Source organism: Lolium perenne, chromosome 1, assembly GCF_019359855.2.
Source record: "Lolium perenne isolate Kyuss_39 chromosome 1, Kyuss_2.0, whole genome shotgun sequence".
In the NCBI taxonomy this organism is placed as follows: domain Eukaryota; kingdom Viridiplantae; phylum Streptophyta; class Magnoliopsida; order Poales; family Poaceae; genus Lolium; species Lolium perenne.
In genome coordinates, this window is record NC_067244.2 from 15,566,325 (window position 1) to 15,583,719 (window position 17,395).

The following is a 17,395-nucleotide window of genomic DNA, read 5'->3' on the forward strand; positions in this document are numbered from 1 at the left end:
ATGCGAAGCATGTCTAATGGGTAAAATGACAAAGACTCCATTTTCTCGGTATGATGGAGCGAGCTACCGACTTATTGGAAATCATACATACAGATGTATGTGGACCAATGAGCGTAGCATCGCGCGGTGGTTATCGTTATGTTCTAACCTTCACGTATGATCTGAGTAGATATGGGTATATCTATTTCATGAAACATAAATCCGAAACTTTCGAGAAGTTTAAGGAATTTCAAAGTGAAGTAGAAAATCAACGTAACAAGAAGATCAAATTTCTACGATCTGATCGTGGAGGTGAATATCTGAGTTATGAGTTTGGCATGCATTTAAAGAAATGCGGAATACTTTCACAATTGACACCGCCGGGAACACCTCAACGAAACGGTGTGTCCGAACGTCGTAATCGAACTCTCTTAGATATGGTTCGTAGTATGATGTCTCTTACCGATTTGCCGTTATCATTTTGGAGTTATGCATTAGAGACAGCCGCATTCACTTTAAATAGAGCACCATCAAAATCCGTAGAAACGACACCGTATGAATTATGGTTTAATAAGAAACCTAAGTCGTCGTTCTGAAAGTTTGGGGTTGCGAAGCCTATTTAAACTAGTTACAACCGGACAAGCTAGAACCCAAAGCTGAGAAATGCGTCTTCATAGGATACCCTAAGGAAACTATAGGGTACACTTTCTATCACAAATCCGAAGGCAAAATCTTTGTTGCTAAGAACGGAACCTTTCTTGAGAAAGAATTTCTCACTAAAGAAGTGACTGGAAGAAAAGTAGAACTCGATGAGATTGATGAATCTATACTCGTTGATCAGAGTAGCGCAAAGATCGAAGTTGTACCCGTACCGCCTACACCGCAACAGAGGAAGCTAATGATAATGATCATGAAACTTCGAACGAGGAAACCATCGAACCTCGCAGATCGACAAGGGAACGTGCCACTCCCGATTGGTATGATCCTTGTCTAAATGTCATGATTGTAGATAACAATAATGAGGACCCCTGCGACGTATGAAGAAGCGATGATGAGCCCAGATTCCAACAAATGGCAAGAAGCCATGAAATCCGAAATGGGATCCATGTATGATAACAAAGTATGGACTTTGGTAGACTTACCCGATAGCCGAAAGGCTGTCGAGAATAAATGGATCTTCAAGAGAAAAACAGATGCCGATGGTAATATTATCGTCTATAAAGCTCGACTTGTCGCAAAGGGTTTCCGACAAATTCAAGGAGTTGACTACGATGAGACTTTCTCACCGTAGCGAAGCTAAAATCTGTGAGGATTTTGTTAGCAATAGCTGCATTTTTCGATTATGAGATTTGGCGATGGATGTCAAAACGGCGTTCCTTAATGGAGATATTGAGGAAGAGTTGTATATGGTACAACCCAAAGGTTTTGTCGATCCTAAAAATGTCGACAAAGTATGCAAACTTCAGCGTTCAATCTATGGACTGAAGCAAGCATCAAGAAGTTGGAACCGACGCTTTGATAAGGTGATCAAAGACTTCGGGTTTATACAAGGTCATGGAGAGGCCTCGTATTTACAAGAAAGTGAGTGGGAGCTCGTAGCATTCCCGATATTATATGTAGTTGACATAGTATTGATCGGGAAGGATATAGAACTATTAAGCAGTGTTAAGGGTTATTTGAATAATAGTTTTTCAATGAAAGACCTTGGTGAAGCATCGTATATATTAGGCATCAAGATTTATAGAGATAGATCAAGACGCCTAATAGGGCTATCACAGAGTACATATCTGGACAAGATTCTAAAGAAGTTTAGAATGGACGAAAGTAAGAAAGGGTTCTTACCTATGTTACTGTGCAAGGTATTGAGTAAAACTCAAGGACCGGCTACGGCAGAAGAAAGAGAAAGGATGTGTAACATCCCCTATGCCTCGGCAGTAGGATCTATCATGTATGCCATGCTATGTACTAGACCGGATATAGCACATGCCGTTAGTTTGACTAGCAGATATCAAAGTGATCCAGGAATGGAACACTCGGACAGCGGTCAAGAATATCCCGAAGTACTTGAAAAGAACTAAGGATATGTTTCTTTGTTATGGAGGTGACCAAGAGCTCGTTGTAAACGGTTACACCGATGCAAGTTGGAACACCGATCCCGATGACTCTAAGTCACAATCAGGTACGTGTTTATATTGAATGGTGCCGCAAAGAAGTCGGGGCAAGCTCGAAGCAAAGGCACGGTGGCGAAGTCTTCAACGAGAATCAGAGTACATAGCGGCTTCAGAGGCTTCATCGAAGCGGTATGGATGAAGAGGTTCATTGTAGAGCTCGGTGTGGTTCCTAGTGCATTGGACCCATTAATCATTTATCGTGATAACATGGGTGCCATCGCCAATGCACAAGAGCCAAGGTCACACAAGAGGCTGAAGCATATCAAGCTGCGTTACCACTCGATTCGCGAGTACATCGAAGATGGAGAAGTAAAGATTTGCAAAGTACACACCGATCCGAATGTAGCAGATCCGTTGACTAAAGCTCTCCCTAGGGCAAAGCATGACCAACAATTTAATGCCATGGATGTTAGGTATATTACAATATAATCTAGATTATTGACTCTAGTGCAAGTGGGAGACTGAAGGAGATATGCCCTAGAGGCAATAATAAAGTGGTTATTATTTATATCTTTATGTTTATGATAAATGTTTATATATCATGCTAGAATTGTATTAACCGAAACATTAGTACATGTGTGATATGTAGACAAACAAGAAGTCCCTAGTATGCCTCTTAAACTAGCTTGTTGATTAATGGATGATTAGTTTCATAATCATGAACATTGGATGTTATTAATAACAAGGTTATGTCATTGTGTGAATGATATAATGGACACACCCAATTAAGCGTAGCATAAGATCTCGTCATTAAGTTATTTGCTATAAGCTTTCGATACATAGTTACCTAGTCCTTATGACCATGAGATCATGTAAATCACTTATACCGGAAAGGTACTTTGATTACACCAAACACCACTGCGTAAATGGGTGGCTATAAAGGTGGGATTAAGTATCCGGAAAGTATGAGTTGAGGCATATGGATCAACAGTGGGATTTGTCCATCCCGATGACGGATAGATATACTCTGGGCCCTCTCGGTGGAATGTCGTCTAATGTCTTGCAAGCATATGAATGAGTTCATAAGAGACCACATACCACGGTACGAGTAAAGAGTACTTGTCAGGAGACGAGGTTTAACAAGGTATAGAGTGATACCGAAGATCAAACCTCGGACAAGTAAAATATCGCGAGACAAAGGGAATTGGTAATATATGTGTATGGTTCATTCGATCACTAAAGTCATCGTTGAATATGTGGGAGCCATTATGGATCTCCAGATCCCGCTATTGGTTATTGGTCGGAGTGAGTACTCAACCATGTCCGCATAGTTCTCGAACCGTAGGGTGACACACTTAAAGTTGGATGTTGAAATGGTAGCACTTGAATTATGGAATGGAGTTCGAATATTTGTTCGGAGTCCCGGATGAGATCCGGACATCACGAGGAGTTCCGGAATGGTCCGGAGAATAAGATTCATATATAGGATGTCATTTTATGTGAAATAAAATGTCGCGGAAGGTTCTATGGAAGGTTCTAGAAGGTTCTAGAAAAGTCCGGAAGAAACCACCAAGGAAGGTGGAGTCCACAAGGGACTCCACCTCCATGGCCGGCCAGCCCTAGATGGGGTGGAGTCCCAAGTGGACTCCACCATAGGGGGCCGGCCACCCCCCACATGGAAGGTGGGAATCCCACCTTTGGGTGGGAGTCCTAGTTGGGCTAGGTTTCCCCCTCCTATGGAAGGTTTTGGTTTCGGGTCTTATTCGAAGACTTGGACACCAACACTTGGGATCCACCTATATAATGAGGGGCCAAGGGAGGGGGCCGGCCACCCCAAGACCATAAGCTGGCCGCCCCCCATAGAGTGGCCGGCCACCCCCTCCCAAACCCTAGCCAAGCTCCTCCACTCCATATTGCCCGCATTGCTTAGCGAAGCTCCGCCGGACTTCTACACCGCCACCGACACCACGCCGTCGTGCTGTCGGATTCAAGAGGAGCTACTACTTCCGCTGCCCGCTGGAACGGGGAGGTGGACGTCGTCTTCATCAACAACCGAACGTGTGACCGAGTACGGAGGTGCTGCCCGTTCGTGGCGCCGGAACCGATCGTGATCAAGATCTTCTACGCGCTTTTGCAAGCGGCAAGTGATCGTCTACCGCAGCAACAAGAGCCTCATCTTGTAGGCTTTGGAATCTCTTCAAGGGTGAGACTCGATACCCCCTCGTTGCTACCGTCTTCTAGATTGCATCTTGGCTTGGATTGCGTGTTCGCCGTAGGAAAATTTTTGTTTTCTATGCAACGTTATCCTACACCATCACCAACCTTTAGTATAGGTTTCATCGATATTTTAATTTTGCAATTATTTAAAATGAAGCCTATGAATATTTTTGTCTCAAAATGAAACCTATGTAATAATTCTATCTCAACAAAAAATTGTTTTTTTAGAGTTTCTTATTGGGGTCGCTGCTCCCCAAATTAGGGAGCAGGTGCGGGTGCTCCCATATCGTGAACCGGCGCCCTTGTCGTTGCCTGTTTGAGCGCCCTGGTGAAGATGCTCTAAGAAAAGTGAACAGTACACATTTTGAATTCCCACAAATTTTCAAAACTGTCTTTTTATTTCGCCCAGAGTATAACGTAGGTCGATGGGTCGGGAGGCTGCCCGTCGCGTCATGTAGGAGCTTGGGTGGGCACCCAGATCGAGTCACCGCGGGACCGGAGGCGCCCATGGCGGTCCTCTGCTCGGACTCCCGCGGTCTCGGACGCTTGGGGAGGCATTTGGTGGCGTCGCTCGGCAGGAGGTCCTGGCATGCAAGAACTGGTGGCACCGTCGGTAGCGCCTCGCGTGTCGGGGACGGATGCGTCTGAGGATGTGGAGAGTGTTAACGGATTATTGGATGCCGTTAGACACATGTCGAGTAGCGAGGGGGTGCTCACGTACCCCCTGATCACCGGGCTTCATCCGTAATAGCTATTACTACAAATTATATGAAAACCATTAGGAAAGCACAAACAACGAAGAAGGAAGGATGGAAGAAGCCTTTGGAAGGGAAGCTTATGATTAACATTGATGGAGCCTTTGATAACGAAAGTGGTAGAGGAGCAGTCGGGATTATCATTAGAGATTACATGGGTCAGTTTGTGGCTGCAGCGCAGGTGTTTTTACCGCATGTAGTTGATGCACATATGGCAGAAGCCTATACTTTTCGGGAAGGACTCACCCTGGCGCAAAGGATAGGAGCAAATAATTTCATAATCCAAACTGATTGTGCCCAAGTGGTTGATACTATGAAGCAGGGTGGATTTTCAGCTACATCATTCGCCATCTATGATGATTGCATGATTATGTGGAGTGGTTTTGGGGCGGTTTCGGTTGAGTTTTGTAATAAGGAAGCAAATCATGTAGCTCACGAGCTTGCTAAGGTTACTTGTACTTGGGTGGATGAACCCCCTAGGTTCATCCTTAGCAAGCTTGTGAATGATGTAACTATTGTGTGATTTTGGCGGCAAGTTCTAGACGCACTCTTTTTCTTACCAGGGTACCTACGGGGACTGGAAGGTTTTTAATGAGGCGGCTTGCTAGCCTAATATAAATTTGTTTCAAAAAAAAATCAGTTGACCAGCTGTAGACTTTGAAAAAAAAAACCTGTAGACTTTGTAGACCGGTATTTTTGTGTCCACGTGTCAGAATAAGAAGAGAAAGAAGTAACAAACAGGCTCGAGCCAGACCTAGCTTCTGGCGGCGCCTTCCCATCTCGCTCCTCGATCTCCTCCCAGACCGGCGAGGCGTTGCCGGCGGTCTCATTCCCCAGCAGGCGGCCGAAGAGCTCCCAGGACGGCGGCCAGATTCCCGTGGCAGGATCTCCATACCACGTTTTCCTTCCGGTTGGGCTTCTCCCTCCTCGTATGAGCCATCACCCATCCCAATCCTTTGTTCCGAACCTATTTGTTCTTCAGACATACACAATTTATACGCCCGTGCATGCTTCACCATGTTTGCTAGTACTATTATATAGTGCGGCCATAATGTTCAGTTGCCTTCCGCGGAATTTGTTGTAGCCAAATTAAAAGGTAATACAATCTTCAGATTTTGTAGGTGTACAATAGAACTTGGAATTGCGAAAATTAATAATCTCAGAGAGAAAGCATTAGCTGTCAGTGCCGAATTTCAACTACTACTACTAGTAGCTGCTTCGTTCGATGCATTGTTGCTGTAGCCCGTGGCTTTCTCATCAGTTCAATTCCACTATGGCGATTGAAAGGAAGTGCAGTCGTAGTAGTATGTCCAGCAGTTCTTAAATAATCTTGCTGAAACTTTCTGTCCGCCAAAACTATAATTATGACTGATGCTTTATATTATGATGAAATAAATACTTGTCAAAGTATTTCTTAATTGACTCAACTGGTACTGTTTTTACCAGCAAAGTAATTGCAGATGTGAAACAGCTATACATGAAGTTTGCAGTGTATTAATCTAAAATTGTTCACCTCCTTATTGAGAATGTAAAACTAGATATTGTGGTACTCTGTTTCTTGTCCTATGTTTTCTAAGTTTTGAGTTTCCTGTGGAAATTCTAGGAACCCAGATTTGTATTGCTCCACTACCCTCTAAAGAAGAAGTTAATCAAACAAGGTATGTAACTAATTTGGGATGTAATTCCAGGTTATATTTATTCTAGCCAAACAAACAATGAAACTAGATCTTGAGGCTACAAAGACAATGCACGAGAAGGAGGCAACGACTACCGCTTGTTATGAAGATGCTACTGCAGATAAATCAAACTCGGATGGATGTGATCCTTGGAATCCTCCCTATCCTCCATTCGTTCCTCCTGTTGGGACGGACCCCAGTACCAATATCACTTTATCCTTTAAGGTGCAGTAACTAACTACCTTTATGATATTTCTATCTTATTATGCTTCCTTTCCCTAGTCATAGCTCCTGATGGTGACACATGCCCTCCCTCCCCTTACAGTGGACAGATGAGAAAGATGCTGAACTTGGTGCCCACAGAGCATCCAGTATAATAATTCCAGACCGCACCCCTCAGGTTCTCTGCAATTGAGAAATCATTTTCCTATAATTTATATTTTACGTTTGTCCTGCAGTATTTGTTGTGCGTGCAACTTCCTGATGGAACTTTTTTTTTATCCTATAGTACATTCCACCAACACTTGTTGAATTGTTTTTGCTTTACTAATCTGTTAACTGATTTCCTTTCACCTCTTCTATTTCTTAATGGATAGACGGTGAATCTTGCCTTCCACGATACATTGCACCGTTTGGTGCCCGCCCTAGATAAGGATAGCGTCCGAGGGTTCCTCCACTTTATGCAGTGGTATGGGCGGGGCACACGATGGGGTTTCATCATCACCCCAGAGACTCTGAACCAGATGATTACGCAAAATGCGGTGCGATGTGTCAAAGTTGCCTTGGAGGGTCAGGCACCTGAGCTGGGTAGGTGCCGGGCCGGTCCCAACGTCATGACCCAGTATGGTTACTTCCCCCTCCACCGAGCCGCTGAAATGTTCTCCGTTGACATGATTGAGTTGCTTATCCACCACGGTGCATCGGCCAATCTGCGAACAGCAGGCGCCGAGGTAATTGAAGGACTACTCCCACTCCATGTTGCAGTCGACAACACGTGCATGCATAAGTATCTGGAAGACAGTTTATCCCCAAACCGTGAGGATCAGGATTACAATGAACATCGGGATTGCAGTGAGTCAGATGCCAACTATATCTTCAGGCTCATCTATCTTTTGTGCCTACCTGAAATGGTTTGTCTCACATCCCCACCCATAACAAATTTTTAATTCTGTTGTTCTGCAGACCAAAAGTAGCTGCCATCTATCTCAAACCTCAGACATAGAAATACTTGAGAACTTTACTTTCTTAAGTCTACACATGTAAAATATCAGATTTTTTTTGTGCTAGATCTGATGATAATTTTAGTCTTGCTAAGAGAACATCTTCAAGTTGCTAAAAAAATCAAAATATGTTTTTGTTTTGGTTGGAAGTGAGAACACAGTTTAAAGTTCAGAACTACCACTTGCCTATAAAATCTAAAAGCACTCAGTTCTGGCTCTATCTTGGTGGGTTTTGCAGAAGATATTTTTGGACACCACAAGGCTGATCGCAAAATACACAGATAATCTACTCATTGAGATCTGGAATTACATAAAAGATGGAAAGCTTGCCCAGACAGCCATTTTGCTCCTGGCTGCTCAAGAACAGATCCGCATGGGAACTTCCCGCAAGAAAAAAGGGAGTTGTAAACCGGATGGGTTTCCTACTATCTGTGAACGTATTCTGGACAACAATATTACCTTACAGTTGGAAAAAGGCCAAGACGGAATAGAACATGAGCAAGTGGATGCAAAGATAAAGCTTAATCATACGGCAATGATGCTTGTTCGTGTCATTTCAAAAGCTGGTGAAGGCCTTGATTCATACATTCAAAATCATCTAGAGGTATCACATTGTTTGTAGTTGCAGTTACAATGCCTATAATTTGCAAACACTGACATCTACTAAGCACTGTTTTTTTTTCGTAATTCATGCATTAGCCTGATCGATATAATACTAGAAGTACTATCACTTATTGAGATATATAACAACATATGTAATCTCCAGAACAGGTTAGCATCTGAAACTAAATGTTGTATGTGTAGTTCAGTTTACACAAATTTAGGAGTAGCGATGGCTTACCGTTTGGAATCTTTCTGTGTAGGCTTTCATGTTCAGTTAGATAGCGTGGAAAATATCCAAAACGTTCAACTTTACAAAAAATCAAAACTAAAAAATGCGTAATTTAGAAAACTGAAACAAATATAGTTAAGGATTTTTTTTTGTTTTTCTAAATATATTTATGTAATCAAATACATTCGTATTAGAATACTATTATATTTCTAAGTTTTGCTTTTGCCTTTCTAATTCTGTAGCTTTACTTCCGTGTTTCCCATGCAAACAATTCTTTCTGTCATCTCTGAGTCATAATTTATTATGTGATGGTTCTCATGGCATAGCTTTCTCCTCACGAGTCAAATTTGTCATGCAGGTTCCCTACTTCATGCAGGTTCCCCACTCGGAGGTCTTTGAACGTGTTTCGTCGATTCTCAAGGATAATGGTTTTTCTCCTACTCCTGAATGCATAGACACTGGAAACCTGTACTCATTTGACCCACTATTTCCATTCTTCAATGATTATGATCTTACAATTTGAGAACTTCACATACAAACAATTGATATGATCTTCTTTTCTACACGTTTTTGAAGCTTTCCCTATCATGATGTATTGTCCACTACAGATATACCGAGCAAACCTGGTATGTGTGTGCGTTGATTGATCTATTTCTCTCAAAATTTGAGGAAAAAACCCTAACTATTGTGCGATGGAAAACAGGGGAAAGAGCTTCAACCAGCGAATCTTTAGAAATGGATTATCTAAGTACAGTAAAGGATAAGGTATAGTTATGAACATATTATATCATATCCAAAGATATTGATCATTTGATTCCTACGATCAAATTATAGTTATGTGTACATATCAGTTGCATTGTTCAGGCTGTATCGATCTGAAGCTCAAGAATTACTCCAATCTGTGATCGAATTTGTTAGTCTGAAATGCTATAGTAAGTGTTACCTATAGAAATTTACATAACGCTCCGCAAGAAAATTTGTTGTTTCTGGTCCTTGTCTCTCTCGCGCTAAAATTATAAATGGATATGTGAAACAGAGGAACTGTGCATTAATCATAAGCCAATCTCTAGACTCTACAGGCACTATGAATATAAAACATGTGTAGTGTACTGACATGCAGCAACCTAATTCAGCCACTTAATGTTTTATTTAAACACGCTGCATGCTATGCCTTATAATTCAAACAAATCGTATCAAAAAAATCTTATATTCTAAGTGATAGGTATTGCATTTTTAATAATCATACAAATAACGTCTAATATCTCAAGTGGGTGCTGCCAGCAGGTTGCACTGAAATATCTGATATTTTGATATTTCTAACATTCAGATCTTTACTGTCGTTTGAGCCAGGCTCGAAGAAAGAGAAAACCTAGACGATGGGAGCTCAAATTCGCCAGGAGAAGTTTCTTCCCATGGTGGAGGTCAGTGTTGTCTGCCCGGTCTCCTGTCAAGGTTGTCCCAACGAGATGGGTGCGTCCTACTAAAAGCTTGTATCGTGAGAAAGCTTTGACGATACCTATTTCAGACGTGAATAGTGAGATAGTTTCGAAGAAAGCAACCGCCCATGGATCTTCTGCACCTCTTGTGATGGGCAGAGTTCCTCAAGTGGGATCTCATCATCAGCCCAGAATGATGTTCGGTACAACAGTTAGTTATCAACCCAGAAGGTTGATTGGTACGATGGCATTAGCACTCCTGAGAGTGCTGAAGAACACTTGAGTATAAAGGTATGCCATGGGTGCCGGTTTTCTAGTTTGAGTATTTGAACAAATATATGCTCTGATGCACCTAAGAACTGAACAAATGGACAAGCTTGTACATTTTATTCCTTCAGTTATATATATATATAGCAAAAATACGCGTATCTACGTATGGTGCCCGGGCACCGTGGAGCACCAGTTAATTTACCTATATATATATATATAACTTTGAGATTGGTACTTCTTTTCTCTTACTAGTTTCAAGTGAAACTCATAGAAAAGGAGTGAAATGGTTTTCTCTCTCCTAGGTCCTCATGCGTGGACCCGATGTGTGCAGGAAATTTGAATTTAGTTGCTGTTTTGGTGTGCATTGAGAGAGCAAGATTCGGTTTGCATTTGAAATATATACCTATATGTATCGCTGTGTGCAGAGCGTTGGGCCAGGCTTTGCAGTCAATTCAAATTACAGAGTACAGGTCCGTCGTTTTCTCGGATGTCCGACTTGAATCGGCCCGGTACTGAAGTGGACATCTAGGTCGCTGTATCCAGGTACCGAAAGCCTCTATCAATCGAAAAAAAAAGTACCGGAAAGCTAGATGTCTCCGTCCTCTTCCAAGACATACCTGCCTCTCCGACGGCCGGCGCCGCCGCGCCGGTGTGGTAGCCATGGGAGACCAAGCTCGAGTCGATGGGCACGGGTCATGCGATGGCGCGCCGTTAGGCGTGACCGAGAGTTCGACACCGGACCCGTCGTTCTCCGCGTTCTAGGGTTCCAGCCTCACTCTCCGACGGGCGGCGCCGTCGTGGTAACCTTGGGAGATGAAGCTCGGGCTGATTGGCACGGGGCATGCGGCGGCACGCCGTTACGCGCGGCCGAAGGTTATACACCGGATCTCCTCCCTTTCTCGCATCCCCTGTCCTAATCCTGCCATCTAGCGGTACTTCTTCCGACGCATTCACCATTTGGGCATTTTACCCAACTCTCTTCCATCCATCTCCGTCGCATTTAGTTCAGCTGTTGCTCATTGCGCCTCCGGTTTCAGTACTGCAAAATCCCCTTTAGGATAGTTCTGCAGAAAGAAACCCACAACATTCCCATGCTAATTCCTTTTAATTCTGAATTTCTGCAGATGTCCATATGACACCTCATTTCATAAACAATCATCAAAAACGAGCAATCTTTGTCACAGCCGGTGCAAATAAAGGCATTGTAGGTAGCTTACTGTCACAAGGTGATGCCAAGAAAGTGTACTACTTTCCTCTGGGACCTGGGATGCGCCAAAGGTAATTATGTTAGATCTTTCAGCTTTCTTATAATTCATGTGACACCTCATGCAAAATAAGAAACACAGTTGATCGGTAAGATCTACTCAACGTTGCTTGTATGTTATCTTCAGAGGACGCAACGGCGCGGCTATCCGTCTGAAGAAAGACGGTACTGACGGTGCATTGGAGGCGGCACTGAAGCGAGAAGTTGGGAGTGCAGGCCATTCAGTTTTTGCTCCGTATGTTGGCTTGCAGTTTGACTCAGAAGTGGAGGCATATGAGTTTTATAACATAACACATATTCCTGGGAGATCTGGTTCGGCATAAAAAAGAGGAAGGAAGTATGAAAATACCAGTGACTATAAGTCTCTGCAAGAATTTTGATGCTCATGTGAGGTACATTTATTTTGTTCACTCTCACCTCATTGTTCTGTATATTCAGCAATTGAATCATTGGTTTGCCTCTGACAATAGGACACGTTAATTTGGCAACAGGGTCGTAGCCGATCTGGGGTCTCTGAGACTGTCCGTAAGGAGTGTAAAACCATGTTTCGCCTCACGAGGATCTCTGAGATAGAACTTGAGCATAACCATGTGATGGATGATACCACAGGGGAGAAAATGCACTGGAAATGCCATAACATTGTTGATCCGTCTTTGAGGCTTCTAATCGGACATATGAGAGGGAACAGTATACCCTTGAATTAAGTTTATGGTGTGATGTGTGATATGCATGGTGGCTCTGCTACCCTGCCTTTCAGAAAGCGATCATTAAAGAGTACCTGTTCATCAATAGCTCATGAGGCTAGCCAAGATGACATTAACAAACTGATGGCGTTGTTTGGAGACTCACAAGCTACAAATGGTGACTTTTTTGAGTGTTGACATGGACTCTGACCAGGGCTGACTATGTATGCTTTGGGGATGCGATCACATTTTATACTACCTACATGAGCAATCTGTATGAGATGCCGGTTGGTATGTTTGTGGGCGTCAGATCTTATTTAGGCTAGGAATGTCGTGTAGGGCTAATCTGTTCACGGATGACTTTGCATTTGGCGGGCTGCCATGTACAAGGTTGTAAGAGCGACTAATGGTTGAAATGTATCATGTTATCTAATTTATAATGCAGATTGAAAGGTTGCATTTTCACTCAGACCTTGAATCCAGACTCCTTGTTGTATGTTTGCAGAGACAATTTTGTTAGCTTGGGTAATGTAGTTTTTAGTCAGGCAACAGGATACATGCCTTTTAGCTTGTGATTATTTGCTGTCAGTTCCTTCTCTAAACATCTAGCAAGATCATGGGATATAAATGGTAATGATGCATTTCTGAACCTGAACCATTTAGTCTCCATGTCCAGTGGACGGTGTATCTGCTAGTCATAGTTTGTGTTGTATAATTTGGTTTTGGCTCCTGTTTAAATGATCATTCAGAAGATAATGTTATTCTAGAGGCACTGAATGGAGACCTGTCTCAACTGTAAAACCAGATGCCAGAATAAAACTCAATGATACATGTTAGCGGTGAAAACGAGATGTGACACCCCATTCTTTTTAGCGGCTAAACAGCAGCCCCCACTATACATTATTGTCAATCTTATCAAGGCAATCAGGTCAATTGACCTCCACACAGATATCTAAGTTTTACACATTACTTAGCAAATGTCATTTAGGCTCGTATTACATGTTTGCATGGTTTTCTAAGTTCTATCGGTAAATAAGAACACTCGTACAACAACACTTACCTTTAGGATCATCCAGTACCTACGCCGAGGTCATTCCGCACCTTCATTATAGGGCTATCGGTACCGCAGATATATTTCAATACATATCTGTCGGCACCCCGGAGGTCAGGGCTAGACAAACCCAGATATCACATCTGGAATAAGCCTAACCTAGATCTCTAGGGCCTACAGGGTGAGAATCGGTAACATAACAGTGACTCTACGACTCAAAGCAAATATATTACAACTCTTAGCAGAGTTAAGATCCAAATTTATTACACGCAGAGGTCACTGACCACAATTCAACAAGCAATGGAAAGCAAATTATGTTATCTAGATAACAAGACTGCAAAGGGCCTAAGAGGCCATAACATAAGGCGACGTCCCAGCCCATAAGTCTCAGGCTGCCGCCTGAGGAACTCCGAACTACTCGTCGACGTCGAGGTAGAAGCCACCATCCGTTGGAAGAATTTCCTCTGAAACAAAGCATGCAAGGCTGAGTACAGGGACTCAGCAAGACTTAATACAACCTGTTAGCAAAGCGGGTATGCGAGGCTTTATGTGGAGCTTATTTTCCGGAAAGCCAGTTTTCCTTTGTAAACAGGAGGGAGCAGAAGCTCGTCTATTTAGACCATTTTCAAAAGGGGTAAGAGAGCGATATCAACTCTAGCTCTAAGATCATCATGTTGAATCCACCGAATCTTCATCATCACCTGAACCTATCACCTAGGATCACCCCTCGACACCCTGAGAAGGGATCCTTATCACACATTGACAGCATGTTTTACGATTAGGTTCAAGTTGTCTATGATCACAGAATCCATCACCAAGTCGTCCATAACCGTGGACACGGCTTTTCGAAAAGATTTACCCTGCAGGGGTGTACAACTTTACCCACACGCGCCGACCGACTCTTAGTGCCACTAGATTAACACACTTCCTTGGTGTGCCGGCAGAGGGTGGTCGACCAAAACCTTTCCCTTACTTCGCCTATCCCATGAGTCAAACTAACTGGGGAGCTCCGTCATCGTAGGTAGCCATTCTTCGAGGCGGTCCCGGTCATTGTGTGCAGGGGATCCAGTTCAATGCCTCCAGCATCCTTCACCCCGGCCACGCCCTGTATGATGCACTTTGAAAACCTTTTCCACCTTTCCCCCATGCGTATGGCAAATGGAACTCGCAAACTAATTGACTCATGGGTAAGCTAGGTAAGTTAGGGCCAAGGGGTTCCCATGGGCCCCGTGTGGTTGTACGCTCAGTCTTGGTTCCGAAGGCGAGAACTCAGGTCCTAGTATCGGCGAGAACGAGTCAAATCACCACATCCCCATGTGGCGGCCCATCCAAGCCTTTAGCATGTTTATTAACATCATCACTGATCTTACCACGTCATCCTGTCAAACTAGGTTCATTCGTAACTCTGATTCATCAACCGGATGGATCAGACTTCAACAGCTAAGCATGGCTAAGCATAACACATATACGGCTCTAGCGATGCGAACAAGCTCAGACCTAGTTTTGCTGGGAGCGGTGGATCAGTAACTCTGGGCTACAAGGATGGAATATGCACACATAGGATATCTAGAACTGCCGATAAAACATATTTGAAGCGGATGCAATATGTAAGAACCAGAAGTAAAGCATTTCGAAACCATATATGAACCAGGTTAGGGCTTGCCTTGTCCCTCGTTGTTCTGGTGCTGCTCTTCGGGGGCGTTGATCTCAGGTTCGCGTTCGGTCCCTATCGATGAAGAACCAAACACCGGAAAGGAAGAGCAAAATCAAGACATGGTACAATGCAATGCACATACAATATGATGACATGTCATATTAAAGGGGTTTGGGTAACCCTAGGTGCATCGGTGGAAATTAAAGGGGTTCGGCTTCGAACCCCGACATATGAGAGGGGTCAAATTAGGGTTTCTACTAAGGCTCATATTTAATTGGTTCAAAGATGTATGAAACATGGATAAACAATTAGGAAATGTTTTTCTGATCATTTTGATATATAATTTCATATTTTTCTGATTTAAAATGAATTATTTATGAATTTCCCAAGTTTAATTCATTTTAAATCAATTTCAGAAAATTATATAAATAATAATAAAAGTTTAATAATTTGGACCCACTTGTCATAATTTTATTCTTTTCCAAACATTTATGAAATTACTAAAATTCTGACAAAAGGACCCACATGTCAATTGATTTCTATTTACTGAAATTAATAACAGAAATAGAAAACAATTACAGAAAATAGGAAAAAGAAATTATGGCGTCATGCTGACGTCATCATGACGTCAGCCGACCATGAGCTCGCAATTGAGCTCCGGTGGAGCTCCAATCGGAGGCTCCCGGGGGCGAGAGGATGCGCACAAGGGCGCGGTCGACTCCGCGCGTCGCGGGCGACCTAAAGGAGGAGGCGCGGCCGTGGATGGCCCGCCGGAGCAGGGCCTCCGGCGAGGTGCTGCGGCGGCCGGGGTCGGGTCCTCGTCGCGGGCGAGCTACGGAGGGAGAGAGAGGGCGAGGCGAGGGCACAGCAAGGACGAGCAGCTCACCCTGACGCCGATGGAGGTGACGGCGAGGCCCGGGGAGGCTCGCCGGCGGCGAATTTGGCCGGGGCCGGGGCGGCAGTAGGGTGTAGGGTTAGGGTTTTCTAGGGCGTCCGGGTCGCGGGGAGGGGAGAAGTGGGACGCTAGGGCTCCAGGCGGCGGCGGCGAGCCTTTATAGCCTCCGGGGGGCGGCGGGGACGATCGTGGCCGGCCGGAGCATCGGGTGGCCATGGCGCTGCCAGCTCCTGCTTTGGTCGGCGGGGAGGACGACGGATATTTTACAAAAACCCCCCTGGGGGTGGTTGGGCTGTTGTGGATTTCGGCTGGGCCGAATTGGGCCAAGCCAGAGAGAAAGAGAGAGGGAGGGAAGTGGGCTGCGCCCAGGGAGAGAAGAGAGGAGGGTTCTCCCTCTATTTTTTTTTTCTAGTTTTCTTTTTCTATTTTTATTTCTCCAAATCTAACCCAAATTCAAATCTGTTTTTTAAATTTTGTTTGAAACTCAATTTTCCAGAGAGGATATTAAACACACATGGACTTGTTGAATGACAACAAAACCATGTTGTCTATTTTGAAAAACTTGCAAGATTTGAATGAGAAAGAAATAGAGAATAATTTGCATAATTGTTAGGGTTTGATGCAAATTTTACTCAAATGCAAACTACATGCATGAGATGCACATGATCACTCATTTATTTATAAACACAAGGTTGGGATGTTACAACTCTACCCCCCTTACAAGAATCTCGTCCTCGAGATTCCTAGATTTTAGAAAAGAAGGAAGGGTACTCAGATCGTAAACGATCTTCTCGTTCCCAGGTTGCTTCTTGCTCAGAATGATTAGACCACTGAACTTTCAGGAACTTGATGCTCTGACGTCGAGTTTTACGCTCGACTTCATCAAGGATACGAACAGGATGTTCTCGATAGGTTAGATCCTCTTGGAGGTCAAGAGTCTCGTGATCAACACCACGGATAGGATCTTTGAAGCAACGCTTGAGTTGGGACACATGGAAGACATCATGAACTTCAGGAAAATTGGAAGGTAACTCCAACTTGTAGGAAACATTACCACGCTTGGCAAGGACGCGGAAAGGACCAACATAGCGAGGTGCTAGTTTGCCTTTGATACCGAAGCGACGAACACCCTTGAGAGGAGTGACCCGAAGATAAGCTTGATCACCAATTTCATACTTCACTTCTTGATGATGGCGATCATAGTAGCTCTTTTGACGTGACTGAGCAGTTTTCAGACGCTCGCGAATGATGCGAACTTGATCTTCTGCTTCATTGATTATATCTGGTCCAAAGAACTTTCTTTCTCCAGTTTCGGACCAGTTCAAAGGAGTTCTACACCTTCTGCCATACAA

General features: G+C 43.7%; 1 protein-coding gene across 2 annotated transcripts; it reads left to right on the plus strand.

Moving 5' to 3' along the window:
• Window positions 1-6,749: 6,749 nt before the first annotated feature.
• LOC127343309 (uncharacterized) lies at window positions 6,750-12,912 on the plus strand. 2 transcript variants are annotated; one of them, XM_051369429.2, is made up of 11 exons: window positions 6,750-6,963; window positions 7,064-7,138; window positions 7,335-7,868; window positions 8,197-8,562; window positions 9,149-9,258; window positions 9,367-9,416; window positions 9,494-9,555; window positions 10,141-11,369; window positions 11,621-11,774; window positions 11,888-12,152; window positions 12,252-12,912. In XM_051369429.2, the coding sequence occupies exons 1-8, from the start codon at window positions 6,778-6,780 to the stop codon at window positions 10,507-10,509; spliced, it is 1,752 nt and encodes a 583-aa protein (XP_051225389.1). In that variant the 5' UTR covers window positions 6,750-6,777; the 3' UTR covers window positions 10,510-11,369; window positions 11,621-11,774; window positions 11,888-12,152; window positions 12,252-12,912. The 2 variants fall into 2 exon arrangements, with proteins under 2 accessions (XP_051225389.1, XP_051225394.1); XM_051369434.2 differs by having other exon boundaries at window positions 10,141-10,517.
• The last annotated feature ends 4,483 nt before the right edge of the window (window positions 12,913-17,395 follow it).